Below are 14855 nucleotides of genomic sequence, written 5' to 3' on the forward strand. Positions count from 1 at the left end.
TTCATTGTTTAGTCTTTTGTTGGCAAATTCTCAACCTTTTATAAGGAACAGATATTTAAAAACAATTTTAAATATTAAGGGTGACCAATGATCATATTTGCATTGTATACAATTATGAGTTTTCCTATAACTTTTAATACTTAATATCTCACAGCAATAATTATATTGATACTTCTTTTATATTAAATTAGAAACTTTTATATCATGAATTCATTATTGAATAAGCCTTTTAAGTCATACTCCAAAATTGGATGCTCATCATCATTCTTATTTTTAACATTCTTAGTAAATAACCAAAAATGTGGTTGCCATATAACTCATATGCATCATATTTAGCAGGTTTCTTTTTTTTAAAGTAGGTTTCTAACATCAATTTAAGCCACCTATCAGTGTCATTCCAAATACAGCCTAACTGTATTGCATTAAAACAGATCAATCAAGAATAATTCATCAAGGCACAAAAAGATTGTTTACAGATAATACTATGAGAAATATGGTTAAATATATATAGACTCAGATGCAAATAGTGAACACTTTTGTAAGTGAATGTCAAAAACTACAAGATTTGAGCCAGGCATGGTAGTGCATGCCTGTAATCCCAGTGGCTCAGGTAGGAGGATCTCGAGTTCAAAGCCAGCCTCAGCAAAAAGCGAGGTGCTAAGTACTCAGTGAGACCCTGTCTCTAAATAAAATACAAAAATAGGGCTAGGGATGTGGCTCAGTGATAGAATGCCCCTGAGATTAATATCTGGTAACACACAGAGACACACACACACACACAGAGACACACACACGCGCACCAAAAAAAAAAAAAAGAGAGAGAGATTTGTGTCAAAGTTCAAAGTTTCTCAGCCATCAGATCAAATAATAGACTCAAACGACTTTCCAGCCAGGCATGGTGGTGCATGCCCATAATCTCAGTGACTCAGGAGGCCGAGGCAGAAATACCCAAAGTTTGAAGCCAGTTTCAGCAACTCAGCAAGGACCTAAGCAACTTAATGAGACCCTGTTTCTAAAGAAGGACTCGGGTGGGAGATATAGCTCTGTGGTGGTAAAGTGTTCCTGGGTTCAATTCCCAATACAAAAAAAAAAAAAAAAAAAAAGAAAGAAAAGAAAAAAGACTTCCTAGCTCTATGGGCTGGGGTTGTAGCTCGGTGGTAAGAGTGCTTGCCTTGCACATGTGAGGCACTGGGTTTGATCCTCAGCATCACATAAAAATAAAGGCATTCTTTCTATCTATCTATCTATCTATCTACACACACACACACACACACATATACAAACAAAATTTTTTAAAAAACAGATACTACATGACAGGAACTATACCTCATAACGTGTAATGTTAAGCGATTTAATTGTCATTGCTTTTCTGATCCATTTTTTAAAAATATTTTTTTAGTTGTCAATGGACCGTTATTTTATTTATTCATTTATATATGGTGCTGAGAATTGAACCCAGTGCCTCACACATGCTAGGCAAGCATTTTACCACTGAGCCACAACCCCAGTCCCCTGATCCATTTTTGTTAGCCACTATACACATAAATGTAAATTTAAATAGTCTGCTTGCTCAAAACATTGGTAAGAAGATATACAACTAAATTAAATCACCAATATGATGTGTGGCTAATAGTATTGGAACCAATTTTCTTTTGTAGCATGTGCAAGTGTGGATAAAGCTAGAAACACTTAATTCTGACATTCTATGCAAAGAAGCAGGATATGCAACGAGAACAAAGCAAACCATTCTACTATCTGTGTTATAATACTGCCATGATTTCTAATCTGCACAACCCATCAAAACTTACAAGTCTAAGAGATAAAGAAGTGGCTTTGACAAGTCTCTCCTAATGTAGAGGTCAATTTTTAGCATTACTAAGGTATGACTATCTGTTCCTTTCAAAAGCAGATTATTCTCCTGTGATCTAAGATAAATAGTAGATGTACCTTTCTTAAAACCTACATTATAATGAGCTCAACTACCTGTCTCTTTTTAATCATTTGTATCCACCCTCTCCTGGCTGTGCTTTCTAGAGCAAACCCAGCCTTCAGTTTCATTAATTCTGCCTTCTTAATTTTAAATGTAGGTAATAAAAATGATAAGGACCTGAGTTTCAAATTTTCTTGAAGGGACAATATGAATGTTTCATGATTTCTATTTTGAAAACTTCAAACTATTCTCTATTTTTATAAGACAACATTCATTAATATTTGCAGGGCCTCTCATTTTTTGCTCCAATTTCCTACCTGGTTATCCCTTATGTGATCAATATAGGAGCTAAGTCTGAACCCTGGTCTATGAAAAAAATGCATTTTCTTACCACAATATTCCATAATATGAATCACTAATCCCTAAATACTCTATTGCTTACTCATCAACATATACCCACTATTTATCATTCTACCAAAGGCCTATTTTAAAAAGAAAAACAGAAAGATACTGACTGAAATACAAAGACAGCAAGGATGGAAAGAAGGGAGGGAGGGAAGGAGGAAATAAAAAAGAAAAATCTATTTCAGGTTTCTGATAGCAACTGCCAAGGGGGAAATAGGAGTTTCTGAGTAAAACACCCTTTCCTCCCCCTTAACATTGTAATGCATATGGATCACCTGTCATCTATAAATGCCTATGAAAAAACTTAAAATTCCCAACCATTGGCCAGGTGCGGTGGTGCACATCTGTAATTCCAGCAGCTCAGGAAGCTGAGGCAGGAAGATCACGAGTTCAAAGCCAGCCTCAGCAATGGTGAGGAGCTAAGCAACTCAGTGAGACCCTGTTTCTAAATAAAATACAAAATAAAGCTGGGATGTGGCTCAGCAGTTGAGTGTCCCTGAATTCAATTCCTGGTGGTGGGGGGTGGGGGAATCCCAAGCATTACTATTCACAGGGATACACTCTGTGTAGAAGAAGTGTTTAATATCTCCTTAAGTTTCTCCACCAACTTAATGTCTTTCTCAAGGTTCAGCAATAATAAAGGTGCAAGTCATTCTAGATGTGTATTACAACAGACTGGAACTCTTTTAAAGGATATAGGAGTCAAAAAAAAATCTGTCACAAACTATACTCACTAGATTAGCCATTTGTTAAACATTTGGCCAGCTTCATTGCTGAATTCCTTGATAAATATATCATATGTTCCATATGTTGACAGCTATGTAGGGAGCAATAATTTCTGAAAACTGATCCATTAAGGGAGTATCCTTTTCCTTCTGGCATGCAAAGAAGGTAGCAGGAGATTAAACCTACTGGCTACTATTTCTCACAACAGGGCAGCAAGTAAGAGTCTCCCAGACAGCTGGGGGGAAAATATAAAAGTGCCAATTAAAAATCAGCTCATGAGCCATTTCTGGCACAGGTGTTAGTGATGTTTTAATTCTGACTTGCTAACTTTGAACATGTCTGCCTCTGGAAAGAATTGTGACATAGAACTGATCCCTAAAATCTTGCCTAGTAAAAAACAGGGAAAATCACTGGTTTCATTTCTCTATAACTGTTGTGTATGTATCTTTGAATAAATTTGATTTCACTGATTTTTTTGAAAATCTGCTTTCTTCACTTTGGCGAAAATAAACTATTATTTCTTTTTGAGTTATTTCACTGTATTTCCTTTCCCCAAACTCCTTTCTTAATCTTTATTCTTCACAAAGTATACACATCCCTATACTTTTCATTTTGGCTGCTTTTATCTTCTGAAAAATACCAATTTTCCTTTCTTATACTGAACATGTATGCTAATAATATGTGGGTATTCTCCATTTCTAAAATGAACACTATTGTATTTATTCTTTTTGAATTATACCTATCAATTCATAATCGTAACTTATGACTTAAAATGTTCTCCTCTCAGCTCTGCAAACTGCAATTTCCAAAACATTGGGATACATATATGATCTTATTCTTTTTATTAAAATATTTGGGATACTTCAATATTCTTGAATGATCCTTGGTATTTTTACTACTAATAATTAGAAGAACAACTGCCTTCCTTTAAATCAAATTTCAAGTATAAGATTTAATAAAAGTTTAAGAAAAATCTTCATTATTATTTTTTTAAATCATGGATTTTTTTTTTTAAGTTGTAGCTGAACACAATATCTTTGTTTATTTTTATGTGGTTCTGAGGATAGAATCCAGTACCTCACATGTGCGAGGTGGGTGCTCTACCACTGAGCTACAGCTCCAGCCCAGAAAAATCTTTAATTAAAAAAGAATACAGTGGCTGAGATTGTGGCTCAGTGGTAGAGCACTTGCCTAGCATGTGTGAGGCATTGGGTTGGATTCTCAGCACCACATATAAATAAATGAATAAAATAAATGAATAATAATAATAAAAAAAGGGTACATGGGGGCTGGAATTGTGGCTCAGCGGTAGAGCTCTTGCCTACCACGTGCGAGGCACTGGGTTCGATCCTCAGCGCCACATAAAAATAAATAAATAAAATAAAGGTATTGTGTTCAACTACAAATAAAAAATATTCAAAAAAAGAAAAAAGGGTAAATTTATTAAAGTACTTTGCTAATACTCTAAGTGAAAAATCTACAAACTAAAATAGCCAAAGGCAACTTCAGCATTTCAAATATAAAATTACCTTCCCATTCATCTTTGATGTGATCTCTGACATTCAAATTGATGGTGACATCTGCACGAACTCGGGTTGGCCAGTTTTCACCTATGTTGGGTTTGGCAACCTCAACTACAGTGAAAGCCACAATGGGCTGGGCCATTCGTGCCCAACCACCAAACACTACACCACCGTACTCAGATTGCCTGAAAATCAAAGAAATAGATGATTAATCAAACAAAAATAAATTTTCCCAAACTTTCAGGCAAGTAAAACTATTAAGAATACATGTTTTACTAGTATTTAGGTATTAACATTAGCAATCCCTATTTTTAAACTTATGTTAAAAAGTCCCAATATACAGAAAGTATATATGAGAGTATAAAACAGGCAAATATGGCCTAGGAAAGAAAGGAAAGTAGAGGAATATTCCCTCGCCTCTGAAAAAAATAATATCATTATACATATTAAAGCATTCTGGAGTGTAGTCATTTTATTAAAAAGAAAAATAAAATACTTCAACACAATTTAATCTCTACTTTGTTAAGGTGTAATTGACAGTAAAACGTATATTAAGGAATGTTTATATATACATGTAAAATCACAACTGAAGTCAAGCTAAATTAACATATCTATCACCACAGTTACCTTTTTTTTGTATTATGAGAATACTTACACTCTTTTGTCTAGCAAATCAAATATATAATACATTATTATTAACTATAGTTGCTATGCTATATATTGAATCTCTAGAACTTACAAATCTGGTTTTGGTTTTTTGTTTTTTTGTAATGGGGATTGAACCCAGGGCACTTAACCACTGAACCTCATCCCAAACCATTTTTATTTTTTATTTTGAGACAGGATCTTGCTGAGTTGTTTAGGGCCTCACTAAGATGCTGAGGCTGGCTTTGAACCTATGATCCTCCTGCCTCAGCCTCCCGAGCCACTGGGATTTACAGGCATGTGCTACCATGTCTGGCTAGAATTTCAAGATCTTATAACTAAAAGTTTGTACCCCTTGACTACCATTTTTACATTTCACTCACCTCAATCCCCAACAGTCAACTTTTACTCCATTTCTGAGTTCTACTTTTTCAGATTTCGCATATAAGTAAAATCATCCATATTTGCCTTTCTGAATATGGCTTATTTCATTTAGTATAATGTATTCCAAGTTCATCCATATTATAAAAAATGGTAGGATTTTCTTCCTTTTTAAAGCTGAGTAACATTCTACCATGTGTACATGCATATATGCCATATATTCACATTTTCTTTATTCATCCATTGATGCACGCGGGTTGTTTCCATATCTTGGCTATTGTGTACAATGCGGCAATGAACATGGAAGTGCCGGTATTTCTTTGTACAGTGATTATATTTCCTTGACTATATAAACAGAGTGGGATTGCTGGACCAATAGTTCTACTTTTAATTTTTGAGGAATTTCCATACTGCTTCCCATAATGGCTACACTAATTGACATTGCCACCAATAGTATATAGGTGGAGGGCGTAGAGAGAGAGGAGGGGAGGGGAGGGGAGAGGTGGGGAGGGGGGAGGGTGGAGGATGGGAAAGGCAGCGGAGCACAACAGACACTAGTATGGCAATATGTAAATCAATGGATGTGTAACTGATGTGATTCTGCAATCTGTGTATGGGGTGAAGGGGGGAGTTCATAACCCACTTGAATCAAAGTGTGGAATATGATATGTCAAGAAATTTGTAATGTTTTGAACAACCAACAATAAAGATATAAAAAACAAAAAAAAATATAGTAAACCTTTTAGTTAAAAAAATATATATATATTTAAAAAATATTGCCAGACCCATCCGTTGCGCCTGCCTAACCTCTTACTCTTACATGTCTTTTCATGTCTTATTGGCTGAAATCATGTAACATGGCCATCACAAACTTCAAGAGAGATCAGAAAGTAAGTTCATTTTGTATGGGAGTATCCTGAAGTCCTAAAGGAGTTACAATGCCATACTGTAATAAATTGTAACTAGAGAAGTTACAATAACACACTGTTATAAAGCATGTCCAATATAAACTCTCTCCAAAGTTTGGATTCTTTCTGGTGTACAGTGAAATTTCAATTATCTAGAAAAATGATAACTATGATCTAAATAAGAACAATTGCAGTGATTCAGGGTGATTTTGAGATTATATTAAAGGAAGAATCAAAATATTGCTGACCAGTTAGGTATAGGAGTTAAAGTAAGAATGTCAAGGATCCCAAAAGGCAGGTAAAATTCTTAAGACAATAGGTAATTCAAGAAAATCGAATCTATTTGAACATTGGATCAAACCAAGGAATGTTTATGTAGTACCATTTCCTGAGTCTTACCTATGGTGATACAAAGAACAGATAGAAATAAATTCAAAGGTGGTTGGGGAGAAATTTTGTTTCCTTAGTCCTACAACACCATGAAGAATATTGAGATGATAAGTGTAAAAGGGCCCATTGTGTGTATGACATACATCAGAATCTCAATAAATATTTCATTCTCAAAAAAAAAAAAAATAGTATATAGGGTTTCCCTTTTTTCCACATCTTCACCAATTCTTATATTTTGACTTTTTGATAACAGTCATCATAACAGCTATGAGGTGAAAATCTCATTGTGGTTTTGATTTGCATTCCCCTAGCAATTCATAATGCTGAACACATTTTCATATACCTTTTGGTCATCTGTCATCTGCATACCTTTTTTGGAAAAAATGTCTATTCAAATGCTTTGTCTTTTTTTCAATTGTTTGGGTATTATTGTTTTGTTTTGTTTTGTATTGAGCTGTATGGGAGTCCCTTATATATTCTGAATATTAACCCATTTTTATAATTTATGGTTTACAAATATTTTCTCCCATTCTACAGGTGCTATCTTTTTATATTCTTGTTTCCTTTTTTGGACAGAAACTTGTTAGCTTAGTGTAATCTCACTATTTTTATTTTTGATTTTGTTGCCTGCACTTTTGCTGCTGTATCTCTCTCCCTGTTCCAAAAAAATAAAAAATAAAAAATAAAAAAAAATCACTGCTAAGACCAATGTCACGAAACTTTTCCTCTATGTTTTCTTCTAGGAGTTCTATGAATTCAGGTCTTATGTTTACATTTTCTTTTTTAGAGAGAGAGAGAGAGAGAGAATTTTAAAAATATTTATTTATTTTTTAGTTTTTCAGTGGACATAACATCTTTATTTTATTTTTTTATGTGATGCTGAGGATCGAACCCAGGGCCCTGCGCATGCCAGGCGAGCACATTACCACTTGAGCCACATCCCCAGCCCCATGTTTAAATCTTTAATCTACTTTGAGTTCACTTTTGAGTATGGCAGAAGACAGGGATTCAATTTCCTTTTTGTTTTGTTTTTGGCACATGAATATCTAGTTTTTTGAATACCATTTATGAAAAGACTATCCTTTCTTGTATATTTTGACACATGTGTGAAAGATTAATTGTATATGTATGGATTTATTCCTGGGCTTTCTGATTGTCTATTGGTCTTTGTCTTTATGCATGTACCATACTGTTCTGATTACAGCAGTTTTGTAATATAATTTGAAATTAAGAAGTGTTTTCCTTGATTAAAATCACTTTAGTTATAAGGGTCTTTTCATGTTACTAATTTGCATCCTTTTGTTTTAGCTTGAAGAATTCCCCTTAACATTTCTCATAAGGCAGGTGATGCACACCCTCAGTATCTCTCCTTCATTTCTGAAGGACAGCTTTACTTAGTTTGACTTTATACTCTTATTCTTTTGCCTTCTTCATCAAATAGCCTTAATTGCTAATATTTCTATTTTCTATACTTCAAACATTTCTATAAGCTACTTCAAATACACAGTCATAATTTTAAACAAGCAAACAAATGGTTATATACACACACACACACACACACAAATATAATATAGGCAAACATCTTCTCTGGGAATAACATTTAAATAAAAGATGATGTCATGGATTGGAGGAAAAAATAAGCTAACTACAATAATTAGAACCATTAACATCCAAATACCCATTCTTTCTTATGTTAGTTAGTCTAATCTGCACTTTTGTTTTTACATTGAATAGTGTATTGGGGAAATCTGTGACACAAAAACTCTAGCACTCCCAAACTAGAAAGTATTGCCAAACATTAAAAGCTAATGAAAATAAAATACATATAATGTAAAGGCTTTGTGTCATAGCAACAAGTTACAGAACTTCATAACATCAAAAAGAGAAACTAATAACAAAGGATCTGCAATCCAATGACTTGGTTAGCAATAGAACAATCCCTTGTAAAGTAGTGTTCTATCTATCACTTCCTTCTAGTTTTATTTCAGTATAGTTTACATATTATAGACTCCATTCACTGTAAATGTACAATTCAAGGATTTTTAGTAAATTAATAGAGATGTATATCTATCAACACAATCTTAGAATATTTCTATCATCCTTAAAAAAGGTCCCTCTTGTCCAACTGCAATCAATCCCTGTTCCCACCCCAGGGAACCACTAATCTGCTCCCTTTATTCCTTTTTCTTACAAAAGGTTTGAAACACAAAGCACTAAAAAGTACAAATTTCTCCTCCCTCCTCTTATCACTGCCCAGTGATTTTAGCAGCCTGAAAATATGATCATCATGTAATAAGTGAAAATGCCTGTGCTACCTTTTCATCTTCAAGATACATGCTATATAGAAACAACACGGGTCTCTTTTACGATCCCATCATTTTTAACTATTTTCAGCGATGGGAATTAAGATTACAAATTTTGAAAAATTTAATAGTATAAGTATGAATGAATTAACTCCAGAAAGTGACTCCCCCCCTCATATCTTAAAATGATATAACTTTAAAAAATTTCCTCTATTAATAGGCCGTAAGTATTACTTTTGTTGTATTTGGCATTTAAATAAAATATAAGTGAATTCTATTTATTGAACTGCTAGTTAATAAGTCCCTATTTGGCCCAAACTAGGGCCTGAATCTAAACATATAAACTCAAGGTAATGATAAATTGTAAAGTTTTCTGATCAAGCACTCACTCCCGCAGGGTCCGAACAATGGGCAAAAATTTCAGCTAAGCTGTGGGCAGGGATGATCAGCCAGTGGGTATACAAATTTCACAGTGCTAGCCTGCTTACTGACTCAACTAATTATTAAGTCAAAAATACTCTGTCTTGTGTTTTACAGTCTCACCCAGAATAACTTTTCACATAATAATTAATTAAAAAATAGAACTGTGTATAAAATAAAATATGGAAGTGAAAAAAATAGATCATAATCACAGTGCCCATGGTAGTTCTCTGCAATTAGTAAAGAGAGAAGCTTGGAAGATACCTGAATTAGTTCACTTTCAAGAAATGTTAAGCTTTTTATATAAAATGCAGAACGATTGTGTGCACGTATGGAGTATGACCATAAGGTAATGAAAATTCATTTCATAGAAATTTACTAATTTGCAAATGCTTTTGTCACATAGCTTATGTCACATCTATTCCATACTTAGAATGCCATAGTCAATGGAGAGCTTTTATACCAAGTCAATCAACGTCTAAAAAACCAAAATTAACCTTCACAAATCTCATAATGCAAAGCTTTCTGCATAACTACAGTGAAGGACTTTAGTAAAAGAATTCCAGACATAAGCCAGCAGGTGGAGAGCCAAGTTTAAACAGAAGAGTTCCTCAAATAACTAGACCTACTCAACTTGTTCTAGAAGTAAATCCTGATGATTTAGCCCCTTCAAGTCCATCTACGGATGAAGAGCCAGAGAAGACTTACCAGTGTACCACTCCGTGTAACATTCAGCAACATCCCCCATCCCTGGCCAGTTCCCATAGAGACGATGGCACTAACAACAGTCATAGGAGCAACAGAGGTAGAGGAGTAACCCTTTATCATAAGTTTCATCCAGGACTTAGACTGCTAGACAACTCATACCCATCTCTTTACCCCTTTACCAAGATCTAACCTACTCTCCTCTACATCTTTCCCTTTTTTCTCAAAATAAGACAACTTCTCCTACTTTATCCCCAGTCTCCCAGCTCTGCCTCCAAGTACTTAAATACCTATTTCATATATTAGCACTTCTGATAGATTTTAACTCGCATAGAATTTCCTAAAGAGTAAACATCTCCTATTTTGGAAGGCTTCATGTAATATAACTATTTTTTAAACACATTTATGAAGTTTCTGACAGAAGTATCAGTCACTGTATGCATCTTGATATTATTAAGTAGAACCAATTTACTCACCATGGCTTCATTCTGCTGACACTGTCCTCAATGTCCTGTCTAATTTCATACGTTGATTCTAAGCGGAACAGATTAAAATTCCTTAGGAGATAGTCATGAAGAGTCAAAAACTGTAAATTCAACTTGGGAAGAGCAAGACAACCTGAAAAGGAATATCCATATCTGAATAATTCTTTTAATCAGTCATCTGCTCTATGTATTAAAAAAATAATACCATAAATTTGATAAGAATCTAAAGATAACTGAAATGCTGTTTAATTGAAAACATCTTATCTTTATTTTCACATAGAAATTGAAACCAAGGGGCTGGGGTTGTGGCTCAGAGGTAGGGCGCTCGCCTAGCATACAAGAGGCACTGGGTTCGATCCTCAGCACCACATAATTGTGAAATAAACTAAAAAATAAATATTAAAAAAAAAGAAAGAAAGAAATTGAAACCAGGTTAATAAAAGCTGACAATTAAGAACTGGGGGTTCATAGCACAAAAGTTAATAACTAGAATCAACAAATGGGACTTACTCAAACTAAAAAGTTTTTTCTCAGCAAAAGAAACAATAAGAGAGATAAATAGGGAGCCTACATCCTGGGAACAAATATTTACTCCTCACACTTCTGATAGAGCCCTAATATCTAGAGTATACAAAGAACTCAAAAAATTAGACAATAAGATAACAAATAACCCAATCAACAAATGGGCCAAGGACCTGAACAGACACCTCTCAGAGGGGGACATACAATCAATCAACAAGTACATGAAAAAATGCTCACCATCTCTAGCAGTCAGAGAAATGCAAATCAAAACCACCCTAAGATACCATCTCACTCCAGTAAGATTGGCAGCCATTATGAAGTCAAACAACAAGTGCTGGCGAGGATGTGGGGAAAAGGGTACACTTGTACATTGCTGGTGGGACTGCAAATTGGTGCAGCCAATTTGGAAAGCAGTATGGAGATTTCTTGGAAAGCTGGGAATGGAACCACCATTTGACCCAGCTATTCCCCTTCTAGGTCTATTCCCTAAAGACCTAAAAAGAGCATGCTACAGGGACACTGCTACATCGATGTTCATAGCAGCACAATTCACAATAGCAAGACTGTGGAACCAACCTAGATGCCCTTCAATAGATGAATGGATAAAAAAATGTGACATTTATACACAATGGAGTATTACTCTGCATTAAAAAATGACAAAATCATAGAATTTGCAGGGAAATGGATGGCATTAGAGCAGATTATGCTAAGTGAAGCTAGCCAATCCCTAAAAAACAAATGCCAAATGTCTTCTTTGATATAAGGAGTGTAACTAAGAACAGAGTAGGGACGAAGAGCAGGAGAACAAGATTAACATTAAACTGGGATGAGAGGTGGGAGGGAAAGGGAGAGAGAAGGGAAATTGCATGGAAATGGAAGGAGACCCTCAGGGTTATACAAAATTTCATACAAGAGGAAGTGAGGGGAAAGGGGAAAATAATACAAGTGGGAGAAATGAATGACAGTAGAGGGGGTAGAGAGAGAAGAGGGGAGGGGAGGGGAGGGGGGATAGTAGAAGATAGGAAAGGCAGCAGAATACAACAGACACTAGTATGGCAATATGTAAATCAATGGATGTGTAACTGATGTGATTCTGCAATTTGTATACGGGGTAAAAATGGGAGTTCATAACCCACTTGAATCAAAGTGTGAAATATGATATATCAAGAACTATGTAATGTTTCGAACAACCAACAATAAAAAATTAAAAAAAAAAAAAAAGAACTGGGGGTGAGAGCTGGGGATGTGGCCCAGTGATTAAGTGCTCCCAGGTTCAATCCCTGGTACCAAAAAACAAACAAACAAAAAACAACCAACCAACAAACCAACCTAGGAATGAAGGATGAATTTTGTTAGTACATATAATACATTAATCTAAATATCAGACAATGCTTAAAAAATATTTAAAGATACTTAACACTAGTAGTCTCAAAATACTTTATAAAGCCTTATTTTATCATCTAATTGACATTTGCCAAATCTTGAAGTGAGTATGACCTTAGCACATGACAAAATTTACCATGAAAACTGGATTAATACATTTCATTGCAAAAATAGGTCTCTAAAGATCACTATTATGCTCTAAATTTGCCTTGTTATTCCAGACTTGCTCTTCTCTATGTTAATGATAAATATTCTTTCCATTATCCTCACTTAACACTATTTCTCTTGGATTATAAGTAACCAAGCACTTCGTGACATTATCAAAAAGGTTTTTTTTTTTTAAAAAAAAGAATCCAAAGCACATTTTATTAGCAAATCAGTTTTATGATTGTCATGCAGAATATCAAAGATATAACAAAAGGACTTAAAGACAAGAAACAATGCTGCATAAAAATTTTCATGTCATTTATATTAGTCAACTTTGACTAGCAACTGAATTCAATTTATTTCAGGCCAGAAGATGAGGGAGACCATCTCTTTTCATAGCACATTTTATTTAAAAAACAAAAAACAACAAAAGATATTCTTTTGAAAAGTCTGGGCTGTGGGAAACTGCAGATCAAACAACCCAGATTCTTCAACGGAAAGGGGGAAAAAAAGATATAGGGAGATATGCCAAAAGTAAAGCACATTTAAAAAAATGAAGCTTTGGAATCACCTTGTTAGCTATCCAGGACTCTCTCATATACCTTACATTTTCTTCCTTTCACTTGAAAGGAACCATTTCCCAACTTCTATAACCATCACTTGCTTGAATTTCTGTAGCTTTATCACCCAAGAATGCATCCTTAGACATAAGAAAACAACATATCAACCTTCCTAGCTATAAAAAGATAGGAAGACTGACTATTCTGAACTCTAGCACAATTTTAGTACACTGGTTTTGCTGCAATTATGCATTTAGAATACAACTCGGAAGTAATTTGTCTTTTAAATAAATATACCAAAAGAAAATATCTGTGAGGGGCTGGGGTTGTAGCTCAGTGGTAGAGTACTTGCCTAGCATGTGTGAAGCACTGGGTTCAATTCTAAGCACCACATAAATATAATAAATAAAATAAAGGTATTGTGCCATCTACAACTAAAAAGTATTAAAAAAAAGAAAACATCTGTGATTTTCTAAAAGTCACAATTTTTCTAATAACAATGCCATTGTTCAAGACTTCTTGAAATTTCCTTTGAAATATGTCTTCAAAATATGACAGAAGATACTTCTGTATATTCTCAGTTGTGGCAAAGTCTCATTCTTAGGGGAAGAGTAAAAGGCCCACAGAACCAAATGTAGTGAAAGGTAGGTGAATAAACTAGGTAATATCACTTTGGATCAAAATTCAGGGTTCATTATCAACTACTGAAAATTTCTTTTTGGTGGTCATCACTTTGCTCTACAAAGAATTCAAAAGAACCTCTAAAAAAAAGTTCGATGAAACAGCGTATCATAGTGACAAAATGAAAGTTATATTTTCAGCATTATGTCTTACAGTTTTACGGTCATACTTTATATATAGTGTCATATATACAATAAGGTATGGTTAAATTTAATAAAAATACTAGTACTAAGCATTCAAAATATTAAATATTTTTTTAAGTTGAGCTTCAGGTACCAGAAAATTATCCTAATTTATGAGATAAACTGGAATACATTTTTAATTATATACGATGAATTCTGAATTGTTTCATGTTACACCTGAATCCTATATCTCTTTACCATACCTTCCCCAGAATAGTACTCAGTTGGGACAATATTTTCATCCCATATAATTTTTTCAGTTGGATACAAAGGCATCTGATTCAACTGCTGAATCTGAGAAATCCGACGTTCATGTCGAGATACCTAAGAGAAAGGAAACAGTTCATGCAGAAAGTGAGAATCATCTTTGTTCACTCAAAATAATTTATGACCAAATTCACTATAAAGTATGAAATGGGAAATTTTATGTCTTTTAGGTTATTGAAGCACTTTAACAAGATGTTTTTTCTTTCCTCCATTTTCTCCATTAAAACAAAGATGAAAGAGGAGCAATAGTAATGGGCTTTGGAATTAGATGGACTGGAGTTCAAGTCCCAGC

General features: G+C 34.3%; 1 protein-coding gene across 1 annotated transcript in view; it reads right to left on the reverse strand.

The window, feature by feature from the left end:
• The window catches only part of Aqr (aquarius intron-binding spliceosomal factor), a 125103-nt gene that overhangs the window by 50985 nt on the left and 59263 nt on the right, over positions 1 to 14855 (reverse strand). Inside the window, exons 15-17 of the mRNA XM_046461282.2 lie at positions 14500 to 14620; positions 10813 to 10954; positions 4591 to 4769 (exon numbers count right to left, since the gene is read on the reverse strand). Coding sequence (XP_046317238.1) covers positions 4591 to 4769; positions 10813 to 10954; positions 14500 to 14620 — 442 coding nt within the window. The remainder of the gene's footprint in view (positions 1 to 4590; positions 4770 to 10812; positions 10955 to 14499; positions 14621 to 14855) is intronic.

This window comes from Marmota monax, unplaced genomic scaffold (genome assembly GCF_021218885.2).
Source record: "Marmota monax isolate L192 unplaced genomic scaffold, Marmota_monax_Labrador192_F-V1.1 WCK01_AAM20220418_F8-fsc00001, whole genome shotgun sequence".
Classification (NCBI taxonomy): Eukaryota; Metazoa; Chordata; class Mammalia; order Rodentia; family Sciuridae; genus Marmota; species Marmota monax.